The sequence below is a fragment of the Python bivittatus genome, unplaced genomic scaffold (assembly GCF_059951505.1).
Source record: "Python bivittatus isolate LINGU-HERP-01145 unplaced genomic scaffold, Pbiv_v1 ctg000590_np1212, whole genome shotgun sequence".
Classification (NCBI taxonomy): domain Eukaryota; kingdom Metazoa; phylum Chordata; class Lepidosauria; order Squamata; family Pythonidae; genus Python; species Python bivittatus.
In genome coordinates, this window is record NW_028277086.1 from 7,391,389 (window position 1) to 7,407,818 (window position 16,430).

Below are 16,430 nucleotides of genomic sequence, written 5' to 3' on the forward strand. Positions count from 1 at the left end.
TATGATAATTGAAACACTGGAGGGACTTTCATGATCCCTTGACTATTGGTGACCATGGGTGGGAATTTGATAATTTACTATCCCTGGAATTTCTTGAAGAGCAGAAGCTGAAGGAATCCATCAAAGTGATCTAAACTGCCATAGAATTGGGAAGCTACAGAACCTGTCTACAGATAAGGACTCAATCTCTCATGACATGAATAAGCAGAGAACACACAGACTTACTATAGCTTCTCCTATTGGTGCGGGAGGATAAATAGAATTAATCCAAGTGGTATGATTTTCTTTTGAAACAATACATAGAAATTCTAACAGCACATCAGGAGCCAATCAGGTGAAGGAAGTTAGAAGTTCCAAGAGAAGCTGTTGACAGTTGGAAGTGGAAATAATCTTTGTCAAGAAAATCATTTAGGGTGATAGTTTCAAAACAATTGAATATGTTAAGTACTAGTGGTGAAGGAAATGAGGTAGGAATTAGGGGGACAGAGAATGAAAGCCCACCCTGTTGTGCATAAACTCACTAGCTGGTCTTTATTAGGCCTATTTTGCATCAAGCTTTATTTCTGTCATGTCAAAAGAGGAGCTTAATATTTTTAACATATCTCCCATGGTTTTTGTTACATTTGCTTTTGAAAGACCATAAATGTTTGCAAGTGCTATCAAAATGTTGGTTTCCACATCTCCCAATATTTCATTGATAAAAATAGGTACATGATCTGAGAACATGTTGGTTGAAGTAAACAAATTCTTCCCAACCATACTTTTCCAGAGATTTTTCACCAAGTGATAGGTGTGATTTCCTCTGAGGTATGGGCAATTTCCCACTGTTTTCAAAGGCATGGGGTGTTTATGCTCCTTGTGGTTAACAAGAGTTAAAACAGCATTGCTAACCAAGTTGTTATGGTCTCAGTAGTACAGAAAAATGTCTTTTGGCAGTTTTGAAAGGTATTCAGTAGATCAACATCATCAGGGTGGGACATTATTCTCTGAGCATCAGTTGATGTCCTGATGGCCCACCTTTTGTAACTGAAGGCCAATAGTGGAGAGGGAATGGATGGGTGAACCCAAACCCACAAATTATTGAGGTGATGTGAGAGTGGTCTCTCTTTTTATAGACCTTTTTTCTCTCTCTCATCCTCTTTCTCTTCCTGACAACCTCTTTTCTTCACCTAAGCAGCTGATTATTTAGAAAGACAAAGGTAGATCTTATTAGAGGTCTGAGGTTTACAAAGATCTTCTGAGTCAGGACAAAGATCACATAAAATTAGGCTAGCCCAATCCAGGCATAATCAAACAACTTTTGATTGTATTAGAATCAATATATGCATAAAAAAACAGCTAGATATTTGTAGAATGTGAACTTCTGGAGACACTAGGAAGCTTGCAAATTTCTCTGGGGTTCCAGAGCTTGAAGAATAGCAATGGCAATTCACGCAATTTATTTTAATGAATATTTTAGTCACTGAAAAATAGTGGAATAATTTTAACCCAAGCCCATTAATAAAATAATAGGAATCATCCCACAGAGGAATCTCATGGAATTGGCCATCAAACACTCATGATAAAATGAAACTTGGGGACCAAGGAGAACTTATATATGAGGTGGGAAGATGCCCCACCACCTCAGGATAGAGGAGAACTTGTCATCCTCCCTCCGCTTCCAATGCACCCTTTCCTTTGGGTCAGTAGCACTGCCACTTCATCTCCTTTTGGGTAGCTAGTTGACTATTCTATAAAGGTCATTCTGAGGACATCCTGGCAGATTGCAAAATGTCTATGGTGATGGCTTGTGTAGAGAGGCACCACAGTCCCTTCACCAATGTGACTCTGAGAATCTTCTCAGAGCAGTTCAGCTAAGTCAAGATGGGAAGCTAACTTGAAAGTGTTGTGCTACAGACACAGAACAGGAGGAAAGGGGATGATATCTTGGCCTCAATTTGCCATTGTTCCACTTTATTGCAGCTAATGAAAGGGCTGGTCCTGAAAGGAATAGTGAAGGGAGATTTGAACAGTATTGTTATTGTTGTTATGGTCACACAGCCAGCCAGATGGTTAGACTGGATTTGGCATTTTTACCTGCCTATCAAGTCCTTCCCAAGGACCTGGGATAGGCAGTTGTTGTTTGATGGTGTTAAAGTTATTGTCACAGGATGTGAGCTGTTCCAAGTAAAGCTGTCTTTTGCAATGGACTGATGGTGATTTTGTCAATGCCAATGGTCTTCAAGTGGTGCTCCAGATGTTTTGGGATTGCACCTAAGCCGCCTATAACTATTGGCATTATCTTTGCTTTCATTTCCCAGAGTTGTTCTGTTGCCTTTAAAACTCAGGCACCCCAAGTGGCATGGAGCTGAAGACCTTTTCCCTGAATCTGGGAGAGAAAACCATTTTACCTTTGGAAAGGTGGCTTCTTAGCTTACCTGAAAATATGAACCATCCAATAATTCAGGCAAAGCGAAAAGCGTTTATTAAGCGGGGGGCAAGGGGGTGTTCAAGCCTATTTATAGGGTACAGAAACAAATGATACATACACTAAGTATATGTGATATGCCAGAAAGCAAGTAATCAAATCATAAAAGACATTGATAACATATGAGAATTGAACAATAGAAAACATTGATTCCAGATAACATTCCAGAAGTGGCAAATGTATGGGTTATGTCACTCCCTTTCCCTGCTGGGTTTGTATGTTTAAAACTTGCAAGTGTGTTCAAGGGCTTTCAGAACACGCTCTCTATCGTTTAGTTGCTGAAAAGGCAAGTTCTCAAATATACCAAAAGAAATGGCCTTGGCCCAGAAGGAAAAAACATGCTTTTGCTAAAGATAGAAAAACATGCTAGATTGCTATGTTAAAAAATGCTAACAACACCTTTTTAAAATGCTAATAATGAAGTTTAAAATTCCAGGGAACAGTTCTACTTCTGTCTGCAGGCCTTTATATTTTGTGATTTTCTCCAGTCCTCTCTTGCCTATTCTGCAGTCTCCAGGCATTGCAGTGTCCACTATCCAGCCTTTTTTGTCTTTCTTATTAGCAATTGTTAAGTCTGGGGTGTTGTGTGGCAGGTGCTTGTCAGTTTGAATTCTAAGTTCCAGAGCACCTTTGCTTCTTCATTTTCTATTACTTTGTCTGTTTCGTGGTCCCACAAAAGTGCTATTTTTTGCAAATATTCCTCTGTTACTACTTTGTCATGCTGTTGTTTGTAGTCAGTCTATGCGAGCTTCTTGCAGCAGCTAACTAGGTGGTCCACTGTTTCTCCAGCTTCTTTGCAGAGGCGGTGGTTGCTGTCTGTTGCTGTCTTCTCAATTCTGGCTTTATATGCATTTGTTCTTAAGGCTTGGTCTTGTGCAGCAAGGATTAGCCTCTCTGTCCCTTTCTTCAACTTTCCTGCTCTTAAGCCATTGCCAGGTCTTGTTGTTATCTGCTTTGCCTGCTAGTTTTTTTGTGTACTGACCATGTAATACTTTGCCTTGTCATGTCTCTTTTCTCTTCTTCATTTGGTCTTTCTTGCAGGCCAGTTTGGTCTCTTCGGTATTCAGTAAGCCTTCATGGTGTACTAGTTTCAGTGCATCTTCTTCACTGCCCTTCAGATATTCTTCCAATGCCCTTTTTTCTTCTTCTGTCTGGTGTACTCGTAACATTCCATGCCCACCAATGCTCCTTGGTAAGTAGAGTCTGTCAGCATCGCTGCATGGATGATGATGATGATGATGATGATGATGATGATGATGATGATGATGATGATGATGATGATGAGGAGGAGGAGGAGGAGGAGGAGGAGAAGAAGAAGAAGAAGAAGAAGAAGAAGAAGAAGAAGAAGAAGAAGAAGAAGAAGAAGAAGAAGAAGAAGAAGAAGAAGAAGAAGAAGAAGAAGAAGAAGAAGAAGAAGAAGAAGATGATTAAACTGATGCTTGGTGAGAATAAGGAGATTTCAGGAACAAAGATGTCAATTATTATTTCCTGCTGTGGTGCAGGTTTCCAAGATGTTTTAATGTCCTTGCTTTCTGTTATTCATAGTGCAGAACCCTGTATTCAGTGGAGAGTTCTGCACTATGCAACAGCCTTCCATTGGAAATCAGTGCAATCCACACGTTATTGGCTTTTCACAGGCTTTCTGACTTGTTGCAGAGGACATGTGGAAGATAAAATGTTGCCAATGATTTATTCTTGTACTTATCATTGCTTTGTTTTGTTTCCTTTCTTTTTGCCTTTTGTTTCTAATGTACATTGTCAGATGTCTATATTCCACCATCCACACATCTACCAAGTTTATGGGCAGTGGTATATATATATTCAATTAATAAATAAACTTCTGGAACATGATTCAGATGGAATTCCTTGGGGGGAAAGAAAGTACAGCAGATAAGAGATGAAAAGTGCTTTCAAGAAGAGGAAGCCACAGAGGGGCGAATGGGAACTTAGTGGTGGACTGGGTACCTTGATGTAATAACTGATAGACCTGTCCACCATGTCCAGTTTGGTAATGGTTTACAGGAAAGGAAAGGGAAAAAGAAAGAAAGAGGGAACAGTGGATAGAAACAAACTAAAATAAACCCTTTAAAATGCTAGGGTGAGAGGCAGCTGACTTTATCGATTTCAATTTGCCTTATTTTCTCATTATACTGATGGCACGTCCAGGAAATTGCCATATGTTGATTCAGACCATTTGTCAGGATCTACACAAGCTACAAATCTTAGTTTCATTTAATTTAGACCAGAAATGCATATTTGACAATTAAATGGTTAAAGTGTTAATTAGGGGCCTGCTTGCTTTTTCCTGCCATAGAAGTAAGGAGAAGAGGGGAGGAAGATGCCAAGCCAGGTGCTGCTGTTATCTCTGCAGAGGCGCCAACAAGGTCAAGCAACCGTGAGACCAGGAGAAAGGCGTAAAGAATTTCAAGCGGGAAAAGAAAGTAGAAGGGGGGAGAAAGGGGCTTAAAAGGAGAGGTTTTGCTAAGCAATGCTTAGACTTAACAACCTATAGATGCTGTACATTTTCTCTTAATAAAGAAATCTTTAATGGAACTAATTGGACTCCAGAAGATTTACTGAACTTTGGGAATGAGTGTGCAGACTCTGACACCATTGTTTGATCCAGTTCAATATTACCTACACTGAGCAACATTCATGCTCCATGTTCAACAGTACTATCCAATCAAAGTGCCAGATGAAGGTTTTTCTAACTCTGTCTGTGGATACCAAAGACTGAACTTGGATAGTCTGATATCCAATGCAGGAGTTTTTTACATCCGCATCCTTGAATTTCATTTTAGTACAAACAAACACTATTGACAGATATCTATCTAGGCTTGGAAAAGGGGATCTAACCAGATGTAAATTTCTTGCTTTCTTGGGATGTTTTATCTTACACCAATGGGGGTGGAATATTTTGATGTATTGCTCTCCCTAAAATGTCTTCTAGAATTTCAGTTTGATGGGAAGGGGGAAGGAAAATGTCTCAGTCCCCCCCCCCCCCAAAAAAGGAGAAAAATGTGAAATGATTCTAGTGGGAGTGGAATTCTTAAAATTATTTTGCTTATAAGGTGGCTGAAGGGGGTTAAGTGAATGTCCTGTCTTTCACTGTTTATTTTGCTAACAATCTGCAGTTTCCCTAATGTCCTGAGCTTCAGTTAAATCCCAACAGAAGACCTGTGGAGAACATGTCTCTGTTGAAGCTTTTCTGACATTGGAAGTATGAGTAGTCAGGGAGGCTGTAGGCTGAGGGAAGAAATAACAATACTGCCCCCACTCCCCCCACCCCCGCCCAGCCATTTCAGAACAATTAAGACAGCTCAAAAACCCTCCCTCTAAAATCTGAAAACCTAACAGTTCCCTGAGAATGAGAGAGAAAAACTAAAGCCGCCTTTGCAAGGGAAGCCAATTCTGGGGGAATTGGAGGACGTACTTTGGTAAAATATTGGTCTGAATGTCAGCTATGTTGTTGATTCTGAATTAGCAGAAATACTCCTTAGGTCAATCAAACTAGACAGTTGAGGAAAAACACAGACTGTTTTTAATTCTAATTTCAAAGTGAATACATAAATAAATACAAGAGTACAGAATGAGTTCAGAGGGTATCTCCTGAGCTTTCATTTGCCTCATCCATCTTGGCATGGATCCTCCTGTTTGTCTGCATCGCCATGAAGTTTTTGATATCTTTAAAAGACTGGTTTTTGGTCTCTGGGATAACTTTGTAGACGTAAACAAAGGTGGCTACACAGAATGGACAGGAGAGGAGTAAGGAGTATGATCCAAGTTCCCTCTGAAGATGTAAAAGGAATTGTTTGTGGGGAAGGAAGGAGAGAAACAGTGTCCATATAGAAGTCTATTTTTTTATCACACATATACCCTTTTGGGTCACATCCCCACCCTCTGCTCCTCCAAAAAGCTACATGGAGGCTGTTTCCATTTATACTAGGTTTCACCAATGCAAAACCTTAATAGCATTTTAGAAGCTGATATAATATCACTTGCTTTGAGACAGTGGCACAATCTTTCTTTTTTGAACCAAGGGCCACATCGGCCTTTGGGTGGAAGGCTGAAGGCTGAACTGTAACCAGAGGACTGAGCAGAGTGGAAAGTGTGTTGGGGCCAAAGCAAGAGCTACATTAAATCAAAACTGTCAGTATGATTACTCTCTCTGCATTTTTCATCATTAAAGTAATTAAACTGTTTTCACCCAGTCTACCACCGACTGCTTTTTAAATAAACGCAGTTCCTTCTCTAGCCCCCTAGTCCCCATTCATAACATAAGCTGATTTATCAAGAAAAACTGAAACAGTAACTACAGTTGTTCTGGGAGGAGAAGCCAGAGGGTGTATTAACACCCTATGTATAGTCAAGATAGCAGCCACGAGTGCATGATCAAAGCCCTCCACTTTCTACATGTGCATAAAGTTGACACCTATACAGAAGATGTTGAACTTCAATCACACATCATGGATTCCATCTTGACTTTTTTTTTTTTTTTTTGGCATGTTGGTGAGTTCTGCATTGCAATCCAAGCCCACCCCACTTGTACACGTGTGCAAAGTCAATGCACATAAAAGGGGGAGTAGGACTTGGATTGCTATGCTTCGTCTGTCATCTTGCAAAATTGTATGACCTCCCTGTGAATACCTCTAGCTCTAGACAGATAATCTTTCTGCAAAACAAGATTTTTTTTTTTTAATGGCTCCCTGTTCATGACAGTATATGGGATTATGTTGTTTTTTTAAAAAGATTTTAGGGTTTTTTTTAAGGCCCTTCCTTTGTTTTTCCCATTTTAGATGCACCAACTTATCTGAAGGCTTGGTACATATGAATTGCAAAGTTTCCCAATAGAAAATGACAGATTTTCAAAAAAAGTAAACTTGTGATGCTGTTCAAAAGGGGGCACACCAACCGCATTTCGAACACATGGATTCTAACGATACAGTTCTGTACATACTGTATGACTTGGAGGTCAGGAAGATAATTGGGGTGGGGGGACGGCTGCTCTTTCCCTGCTTAATAAACTATGCCATTTCCACCAAGCCTATCTTCAGACTCACTCACCTGCATTTTATCATATAACATTAATACGACAAAATTCATGAACCAGTGCACGAATCCTGAAATTGCAAAAGCTGATGCTCGTGTTGACTGAAGGAACAACTCCAGTGAAATTATTTTTGGAATTATATCTTGGTAGAGACAAAGGATGCAAGTCACTGAATGGAATTTTCCATTGACCAGGGTCCTCCCCCCCCACCTCCTTTCATGACTTTCATTTCATTCACTTACTTGGGCCTATGGTGTGTCCAGATAGGAATACGATGTATAAAATGAAATTTAAATAAGACAGCACCAGAGTGGCAATCTGTGGGAAAAAAATATTAGTCAAATTTGAGCTCAGTGTCTATGAAGTTATAGAGTTTATTGGAAAGGATCTTTTGTTTTTTTGACTGAAAAAAATCTGAATGTGAAATCATCTCCAAGATCTGTATGATGCAACCAAGCACATTTCTTGGGGAAAAGCTTACGTTCCTGCTTCCCCATGCCCTAGATGTCATTATTCAAAATCCAGAACATTAAATTATGTACTGCTGCCTTTTTAAAAAAGACACTTTTAAAATTTAATTGACTATACAATAAATTCCTTCAAAAGTGTTTCACAGGGGAAAAAAAAAAAGAAAATCTATGAAATTCTCAGGGGTGGAAGAGGGTGGCTTTGCACATATTCATTTACAAGATGGCCAAGAAAGTGTGTCAGCACAGTCCTTAGCTGGACACTCTCCAGGAGTCTGTTTCTTTCCTGCCTTATCAGATTTCCATTAAACCCATAGGAAGACCTCATGAGAGACCTACAATACATATGAGACTTTAAAAAAAAAAAAACTTGAGTAGTGAAGAGGCTGCAGGTTGATAAAGTCATAACATAAATTGAGAATTTTAAAGGGCCTTGAAAATGAAGCCTCCATAGCAATTTTGGATTCTAAAGCAGCTTTCTCTCTAACATCTTTCTCCAAAATCCATTAGTCAAAAGTTCAGACATTTTCAGAAATCTCTGTCCTGAATTTTTTACAGCCAAGTGTGACTCTGGAGTTTGAGTCAGTTTGAATAATTCTTAGCTCTTTTGTCCATCTTTGATGCTTTACCTTATATTCCAATATTTCAAGCATTATGACCATCAAAATGCTGCTTGCAGTACAAATTGCAAGACCAATTAGAAGAAGAATCTTTCGGCCCACATGGTCAACAAGATATATCTGGAAAATATTAAAGGTCAGGAAGTGTGAAAGAGAAATAGGTTGACACAACAGCACATTATAGGATAGGGTTCCAAAGAGCAAGTAGCAGCTGTGATCAGGAGGATGCTTATGTAAGTCTACCTTGTACACCAATTGCACCTACTCCTGGATTGGAAGGCCCTGCTCATGGTCAGTTAAACTTGGTCATTTCCTGCTTGGAATATCTCAATAAGCTCTACATGGGATTGCCCTTGAAGACCACTCTGAAGTTGCAGTTTTCCAGAATACAGCAGCACAGTAATTATGGGCACACCTGAGTATGCCCATGTAACATCATTACTTTGCGAACTACACTTGCTCCCTCTGACTCCCATTGCTTCTGGATGCAATTCACGGTGCTGATTCTCATCTACAGAGCTCTTTATGGCACAGATTGGGGTTATTTGTGAACTGTCTCCAATTATTTCTGCCTGTCCTACAAGATCTGCCATGATGGGCATGCTCTGAATCCCTTACATCATCTGATGAGACTCAGAAAGTGTGGCTTCTCTGTTGCTTATCCTGTGGAGCAGTTTATACCCCAAGATCTAGGTGGTCCTGATCCTGCCAGCCTTTCATGATAACTGAAGACCTGGCTCTCCCTCAAGCATTAGGCCCAGATGTTAGGTGGGCCAGATATTACAAGTGACCTTGGGCATGAAGCATTTTTAGTTTTCATCCTGGTGTTTGCTGTAGTTTTTAACTGCATGTTAGCTCTCCATAGTCACACCATGAGTTGGTCACCCAGATAAATTAAATAAATAAATACACCTTAAAACAGTGCAAATCTCTGTTAGAAGAGCATTTCAAAATGGTGGTCACAAGGTTAGAGAAGGCTGTGGGGCTCAGGGCTTTAGGTCATCGTAGCCAGATGATTTTAAGAAGACCCCAGAAGATGAGAAGAATATGCATTTGTCTGGTTATTTGCAAAAAGGAATTGATTAGTTCAATGATCCATTTATTTGCTTTCTTGGCATCCGTAGCATTCTTAGGAGTCTTCTCCAACATCAAAGTTCAAAAGCATCAATAGTCTTTCTATCCTGTTCCTCAAAGTCTAACTTTCAGTTCCATAGAGAGTCACACCATGGTTTGCATGATTCTGATCTTCACTTCAATATCTTCATTGTCAATTCTAAGGCTGGTTGCTTTACCAGTTGTCATTAGTTTTTTTCTTCCTTATATTTAACCTTAGTCCTATTTTCCACTGTGCCCCTTTACTTTCATAACTAGACCTTGCAGATCATTTGCATTTTCAGCTATCAGACTAGCATCGTCAGTATAGTCCAGTTTATTGATATTTCTCCTTCCAGTTTTTAAAACCATGCTCATCTTCTCCCAATCCAGCTTTCCTTAATACTGTATATATTCCACATATAGGTTGAATAAATAAGGGAAGAGGATGCAGCCTTGTCACACTCTTTTGCCAACCTGGAGCCAGTGTGTTTCACTGTATTCTGTCCAGACTGTGGCTTCCTGTCCTGTATATAAGTTTCTCATGAGGACAGTGAGATGTTCTGGGATTCCCATTTTCCTAAGGACATTCCACAGATTGGCATGGCAGACACAATCAAATCCAGAGTCCTTCTAACACTGAAGATGTTACCTAGCTGGGTAATGAAATGTTTGCAAGAAAACGACCAAGCTCAGAGAACCCCAAGGACTCCACAGTTCAATCCTGAGCTACGCATATTCGCTTCTATTGGTACAATCAAATGCCTTTCTTTAAACAATGAAACACATGTTGACTTCTTTTTGGTAATCTTTGGCTTTCTCAATTATCCCATGTGCATCAGTAAAAATGTCTCTTTTCAAAAACCAGCTTGAACTACTGGCATCTCCCTTTCCATATAGGCTTTAATCTGCATTGGATGATCCTAAGCATTATTTTGCTACCAACTGAAATTAAGGGTATTGTATGAAAGTTTGCACACTTTAAGTTAAGTCTCCTTTTTTTGGTCTTGTTATGTATACTGACTTTTTCCAGTCTGTTGACCACTGTGTTGTTCTCCAGATTTGCTGGCATACTTTGGTTAGAACCATTACTGATTCTTCTGCTCCATTTGCCTTATTTCTATAAATATGACATCAATTCCTGTAGCCTTCCAACTTAGTAACAACTGGATTGTTGATCTAACTGCATCTTCTGGTACTAGAGGTTCTTGTACACTCTCAGAAGGAAAGATCTTCAAAGCTATCTTGGATGTTAGTAACTTACTGTATGAAATGTCAGTATATTCCTTCCATCCTTGCTTGATCTTCTTTGAGTCAGTTGCTATTTGTTGACTGATGTCCTTTTAGCATGCCACTTCATGCCTCCTTCTGAGTCACTTGGAAGATGTGTGTCTCCATCTTCAATATCTTTTCAGATGTCGTTGTAATGCTGCTTCCTGTCTCTTCTAACACATCTCTGGAATTCTTTGTTAAGTTCCTTTCTGGGAACTTATTCTTTCTTGGTTTTGGCTTCTCTTTTCTTCTTGGTGGTTTTGTACTGTCTCTTCTGACATCCAGTTTGTTTTCTTCTCTTTTTTGGTCTTTGGCAATCTCTTTTCACTTTCGTCTTTAACAACTTCCTTAATTTCATTCCACGATTCCTCTGGTTCTCTATCAGTGACATTAATGACTTCAAGGTGATTCTGTATTTCGCCTTGAAAATGGTGGGTATATATTCAAGATCATATTGCGCAAAGTGGTTGGCTTTGTTTTTCTGCTTTAATTTTTCTTGGAAATTGTACACTGAGCAGTTTGTAATCTGTTCCAGAATCAACCTCTGGGCACATCTTTGCTGTTATAATGGAGCTCTTCGACATCCTTTTGCAAATAATGTCATCAATTTGATTTCTGTGTACTGCATCTGGTCCATATATATATAGGCATCATTTTAGTTGTTTGAGTGTTGGCAATAAAGAAATCAATGGATTGGCAGAAACCAATCAGTCATTCTCCCACTTCATTTCTATTTCCTAAGCCATACAATCCACCTATGTTTTCCTCCTTACTATTTCTGACTTCAGTATTCCACACTCCAACTAGAAGCAGCACACTTTGCTTGCATGTTCAGTCAATTTCAAATTGAACCTGACCATAAAACTCATCACCCACCTCTTCTTCTGTATGAATGGTTAGAGCATAAATTTATATAACTGTCATATTAAAAGGCTGTCTGCAAATTCTAATTAATATTATTCAGAGATTGATTGCACTGGAGCCAAGTACTGTTCTTGCTATGTCCTTCCTGACTATGAAAACAACACTGTTCCTTCTTTGTTTTTCATGTCCTGATTAGTAAATGGTATGATCTTCTGACTGAAATGATCTGATTCCAGTCAATCTCAATCTGCTGATGCCTACAATGTCAATATACAGTTGATTCTTTCATCTTCCACTATGTTCATGCTTCTTACATTCCACGTTTCCACCATAATTCGGTCTTTGTTGTTTGGGATCTTTTTTTCCTAAATTTCAACATCATTTAGGAACTAGATGTCCCAAGAGCTTTCATCTAGCCACATCATAAACACCTCATTTATTCCTCAGAAATGTGTTGATGCCATCCTATCTGAGGAGTCAATCCTCTGGCACCATATCGTCAAACGCTTATTTTGTCTATCAATATGGTTTTCTTGGTGTGTGTGTGTCTGTGTGTGTGTGTGTTGCAACTGTCTTCTCCCATGTAGTATGATATGATGCTTTGGAATTGTGACTAAAATAATCATCTACCTACAGCTTCATGCTATATCACTGCTGCCTGATATACTGCCTACTTGCTTTTGCTAGACAGATAGGCTTGGATAGCCTTGGATTACTCTTCTGGGAGTATTTACTGTTGGAGTAAATAAATCTTCATGTTCTTCACTCACATCTCCCAGGAATACCCACCACCACCACCACCACCACAATGAGGCAGCATAGCAGAACTTAAGGGGGATGTAAAATAAGAGATCAATATAAATCTCTTTCATGTAGGAAAAATCTTCCTGCAGATAACGTATCTACTGAAGTGTCACGTGCATGCTGGGATTTGGGTGGACATCAAATGGCCACAAGGCTACATTAAATTACAAAAAGTAATTCTTATGAATGCTTTGGATAAATAAACATCGGGAATTATTATTTTCTGCAGTATTGGCTTGAAGGCAAGGGCTTTCTGTAGAGCTAGTTAAAATTTGCACTTGACAGTCTTGAAACAGACCTTAAATATCAAGAATGCTCTTTCTTTTTTTAGTTGAGGGCTACTCGTGGTTTTTGAATAATTCGTCATGGACTGTATTCCAAATCAAAATGTTAATATAAATTAACTTACATGGAATCAGCTTGATTGCTGTCCTTGTATTCCATCATTTTCCTTTCTTACATATTAAAAATTAAAAATTAAAGTGTAGAATATGTTGGCATCAACATTTTTGGAGAATTTTTAAAAATATTACTTGGGTGGGTGGAACACTCCTATTATGCAGAGAGGAAGCAGGACATTTTGATAGCCTGCCACTGAATGCCAGCAGAACAACCTCAGAAGGTGGGACAATATTGTTTGGGGTCCATATGCAACCCAGGGGCTACGGACTATCCACACTTGAGTTAGAAGTTAAGAGGAATGGAGGAGACAAAAACTTACCCCTAACAAAGATGACAAGCAGATAATAATGCCTACGGCGGCACTCAAATACTTCATGCTGTTGTACCCCATTTGTGTTCCCAAGAAGATTTTATAACTATAATGATATACCTGAAAGCAAACATGAGAGCAATTAAAAACTTTTAGGTGAATGGAAGAAGCTACTGGGGCTCTAAAGCAGTGGTAGAAAATTGATAGTATTCCAGATGTTTCTGAACTATAACTCCTAGCCTGCCAAAGAAGCAGAGCCTATGGTGAGGGATACCAGGAATGGTAGTTCAGAAACATCTGCAATGCTATAGCTTGTCTACTTCTGATAGAGATATTTTGAGAAAGTGATAAACAACTTCATTGAATTGTGAGAATCAGCTGCCTTTTGAATATGTTTATTTCCTAGAGAATACTGTTTGTCTGAAATCAGCCTCCCCCATCCTAGTATTCTCCAGATGTTCTGTACCATAACTCCCAGCTATCCCTTCAGGGATTTCTAGGACTAACAGGCTACCCATTTGGAAGGCATCAGGTAGAAGAAGGTGTTTAGATCCATTCCCCCTAATTTGGCGACTGTGTCATGACATCTTCCCAGAACAATTCCTCAGAAGAGGGGAGGAAACGGCTCTTACAGACCCCCTCCCCCAAATTAATAGAAACCAAGTCAACAACAAATTAAAAAAGAGACAACCCCAAACTAAGAAAGAAAAAGAAAAAGAAAGGAAAAATATCTTATATTCTATACTTATCAATAATCACTGGTTTACTAATCAATACTCTACTATAACCTAATCAATACAAAATACTATTGTAAAATGCTACAATATCTCTGCCATAGTAACACACATGGCTGCATCTTTTGGTTAGTAGAAAATATTGCCTTTTCCAAAACAGATAGATCACACATTTCTGACAACCATTCCCTAATATCGGGAACAATATCGCATTTCCAATATCTCAATATGATTCTTTTAGCCATCCTCCATGTTCAATGCAATCATAATTCCTGATAAACAGTCAGATTCCAAAGCTTAGGCACATCGTTCAACATCATATTAACATCTTTAACACTTAAGGATTTTCTCTTAATACACTATCTCAAAAAGATATCAAATGTTCGCATGACTATATCATATGGATCAGTGAATCCTCAACTTTTTTTAATATCTCCTGTTCAAAGCCTTGTGTATAAACTTCCGTGGTTGAAAACAAATCAATGCTGGAAGCACATTTATAGGTCTTCAGACAGTGTATCCAAAAATTCTTGTTCTCTGAAACTGGAATGCTTGACTAACCACGTGTTACCTGGTGTTCGATTCTTCCTCACTTGCTTTACCTTTTGGAACTATAACTACTCTTCTCTCTTGTTTGACTTTTAGACCATTTTTCTGACTAGCTCAATTCTCTTGCTGTCAGGAGATTCCTTCTTTAAAAAAAAAAAAAACTAGACTGTACTGCTGTTGTCTATGTTTTTGTTAGACCTCAGGCCCAGAACATTAAGTTTCACTTGTTTTATCCTATCTGTGTTTCACAAATGGGATTGTTTCTCAAAGTAAAGTAAATTTAAAATGCTATAAATATGTTGTTTTTATTTCTCAACCCAAATGGGCTTGATATCATTGGGTTGGGGGATGGGGGGATGAGAAAAACTCATGAGACTATCTGTGCACTGATTTTTCTCTCCTGCCCAAATATGTCTCAGATTGTGTTGAAAAATCACCTGCCCTAGATCTATGTGTTTCCATGTGTGAGAAACAAATCTGAAAATGAAGACAGGAAAGCTGCTGTACAATCAACAGTCGTTGTGATCAAAGATTCCTCAGCTGTTTTTCCCTTCTTTTGAAAAATAAAAAATTAACATATGTTACCTCCAAGTGTTCCTTTACAAGATCAAACATTCTTCGTTTGGTTCTTTTCCTTTGCAAAATTAGGAAGTCATGCAGCTTTCTCCAACCCCATGCCCTCCTGATATGTTGGGCTTTAATTCTGATAAGCCTTAGCTGTGCTGCTAAAAATCCAATACATCTGGAAACCACTAGAGGAAGTCAGGGTTAATGTGCTATTTCTTTCTGTCCACAGTCCACATCTTCTCCAATTATGTAATACATACATGTGGTATTCACACACAGTTTCCTATCGAATTGTGGCAGCAAAATTGGGAGCAAATTTGAGCATTTTGCATCCAGTGGATTCTGAAGAGAAGCTGCCAGGCAGAATATTTTTTGACCTTCCCCAGAAAAAGAATCCATGAAGAGAGGAACCAGAATTACATTAATGAAATAAGTGATAGTTCTACTGTAAATAAATCAAAATGCTAGAATAAACTTAGAATCGCGTAGGCTTCTATTATTGCACTTCCTGGAATGGTTATGTGTCTATGCCAGTGTTTCTCAACCTTGGCAACTTTAGGATGCCTGGACCTCAACTCCCAGAATTCTCCAGCCAGCATGCTGGTAGTGGAAGTCCAGACATCTTAAAGTTGCTAAGGCTGAGAAACACTGGTCAGTGCAATGTACTATAAATGCACCACGGTTCATGCACATTAAAAAAAAAATAAATCCACCACCACTCATTCACCTTATGCTGTTTTAAACATAACTCTTATCTCCTGCTGCATCTAGGTCTAATCTGGTGAATTTACACATATTTGTAATGAAACGTGGACTGGAAACATATTCACAATTCTGGCTTCCAAAAACGGACTATAAACAGAGAAATCTCACACTGATGTCCATAATTCTTCCTTCCCTCCTCCCTTTCCTTTGATGCCATCTTTTATTTCTTTTCTTCTCCCCACACTGCTGGGAAGGGATAAAACAAGTTCACCAAAGACTAAAGTGAATGCTTGCAAATAAAATCTGAAATTAGGCTGACAGGCTTATAAAATGCAATCATTGCTTTATTAAGTTAGACTAAATACGTTGTAGTTTGAAAGAGCTGTTCATATGAATGGCATCTGTGTTTAATTGACCCATATACAAATTCCTCTCTTGGGGACTTAAATCAAGGATCCTTCAGTCAAGGGTTGGTAAAGAATCGGGTTGACTGTTTATCTTCTAAGACAAATAAATTAACTTTCTTG

At 38.9% G+C, this 16,430-nt stretch overlaps 1 protein-coding gene across 1 annotated transcript in view; it reads right to left on the reverse strand.

Moving 5' to 3' along the window:
- The window catches only part of LOC112541123 (solute carrier family 2, facilitated glucose transporter member 5-like), a 35,207-nt gene extending 26,010 nt beyond the window's left edge, over nt 1-9,197 (reverse strand). The window contains exons 1-2 of the mRNA XM_088149266.1: nt 9,047-9,197; nt 6,093-6,208 (exon numbers count right to left, since the gene is read on the reverse strand). Of these exons, the coding sequence (XP_088005392.1) occupies nt 6,093-6,208; nt 9,047-9,197 (267 nt within the window). The remainder of the gene's footprint in view (nt 1-6,092; nt 6,209-9,046) is intronic.
- Between the last annotated feature and the right edge of the window lie 7,233 nt (nt 9,198-16,430).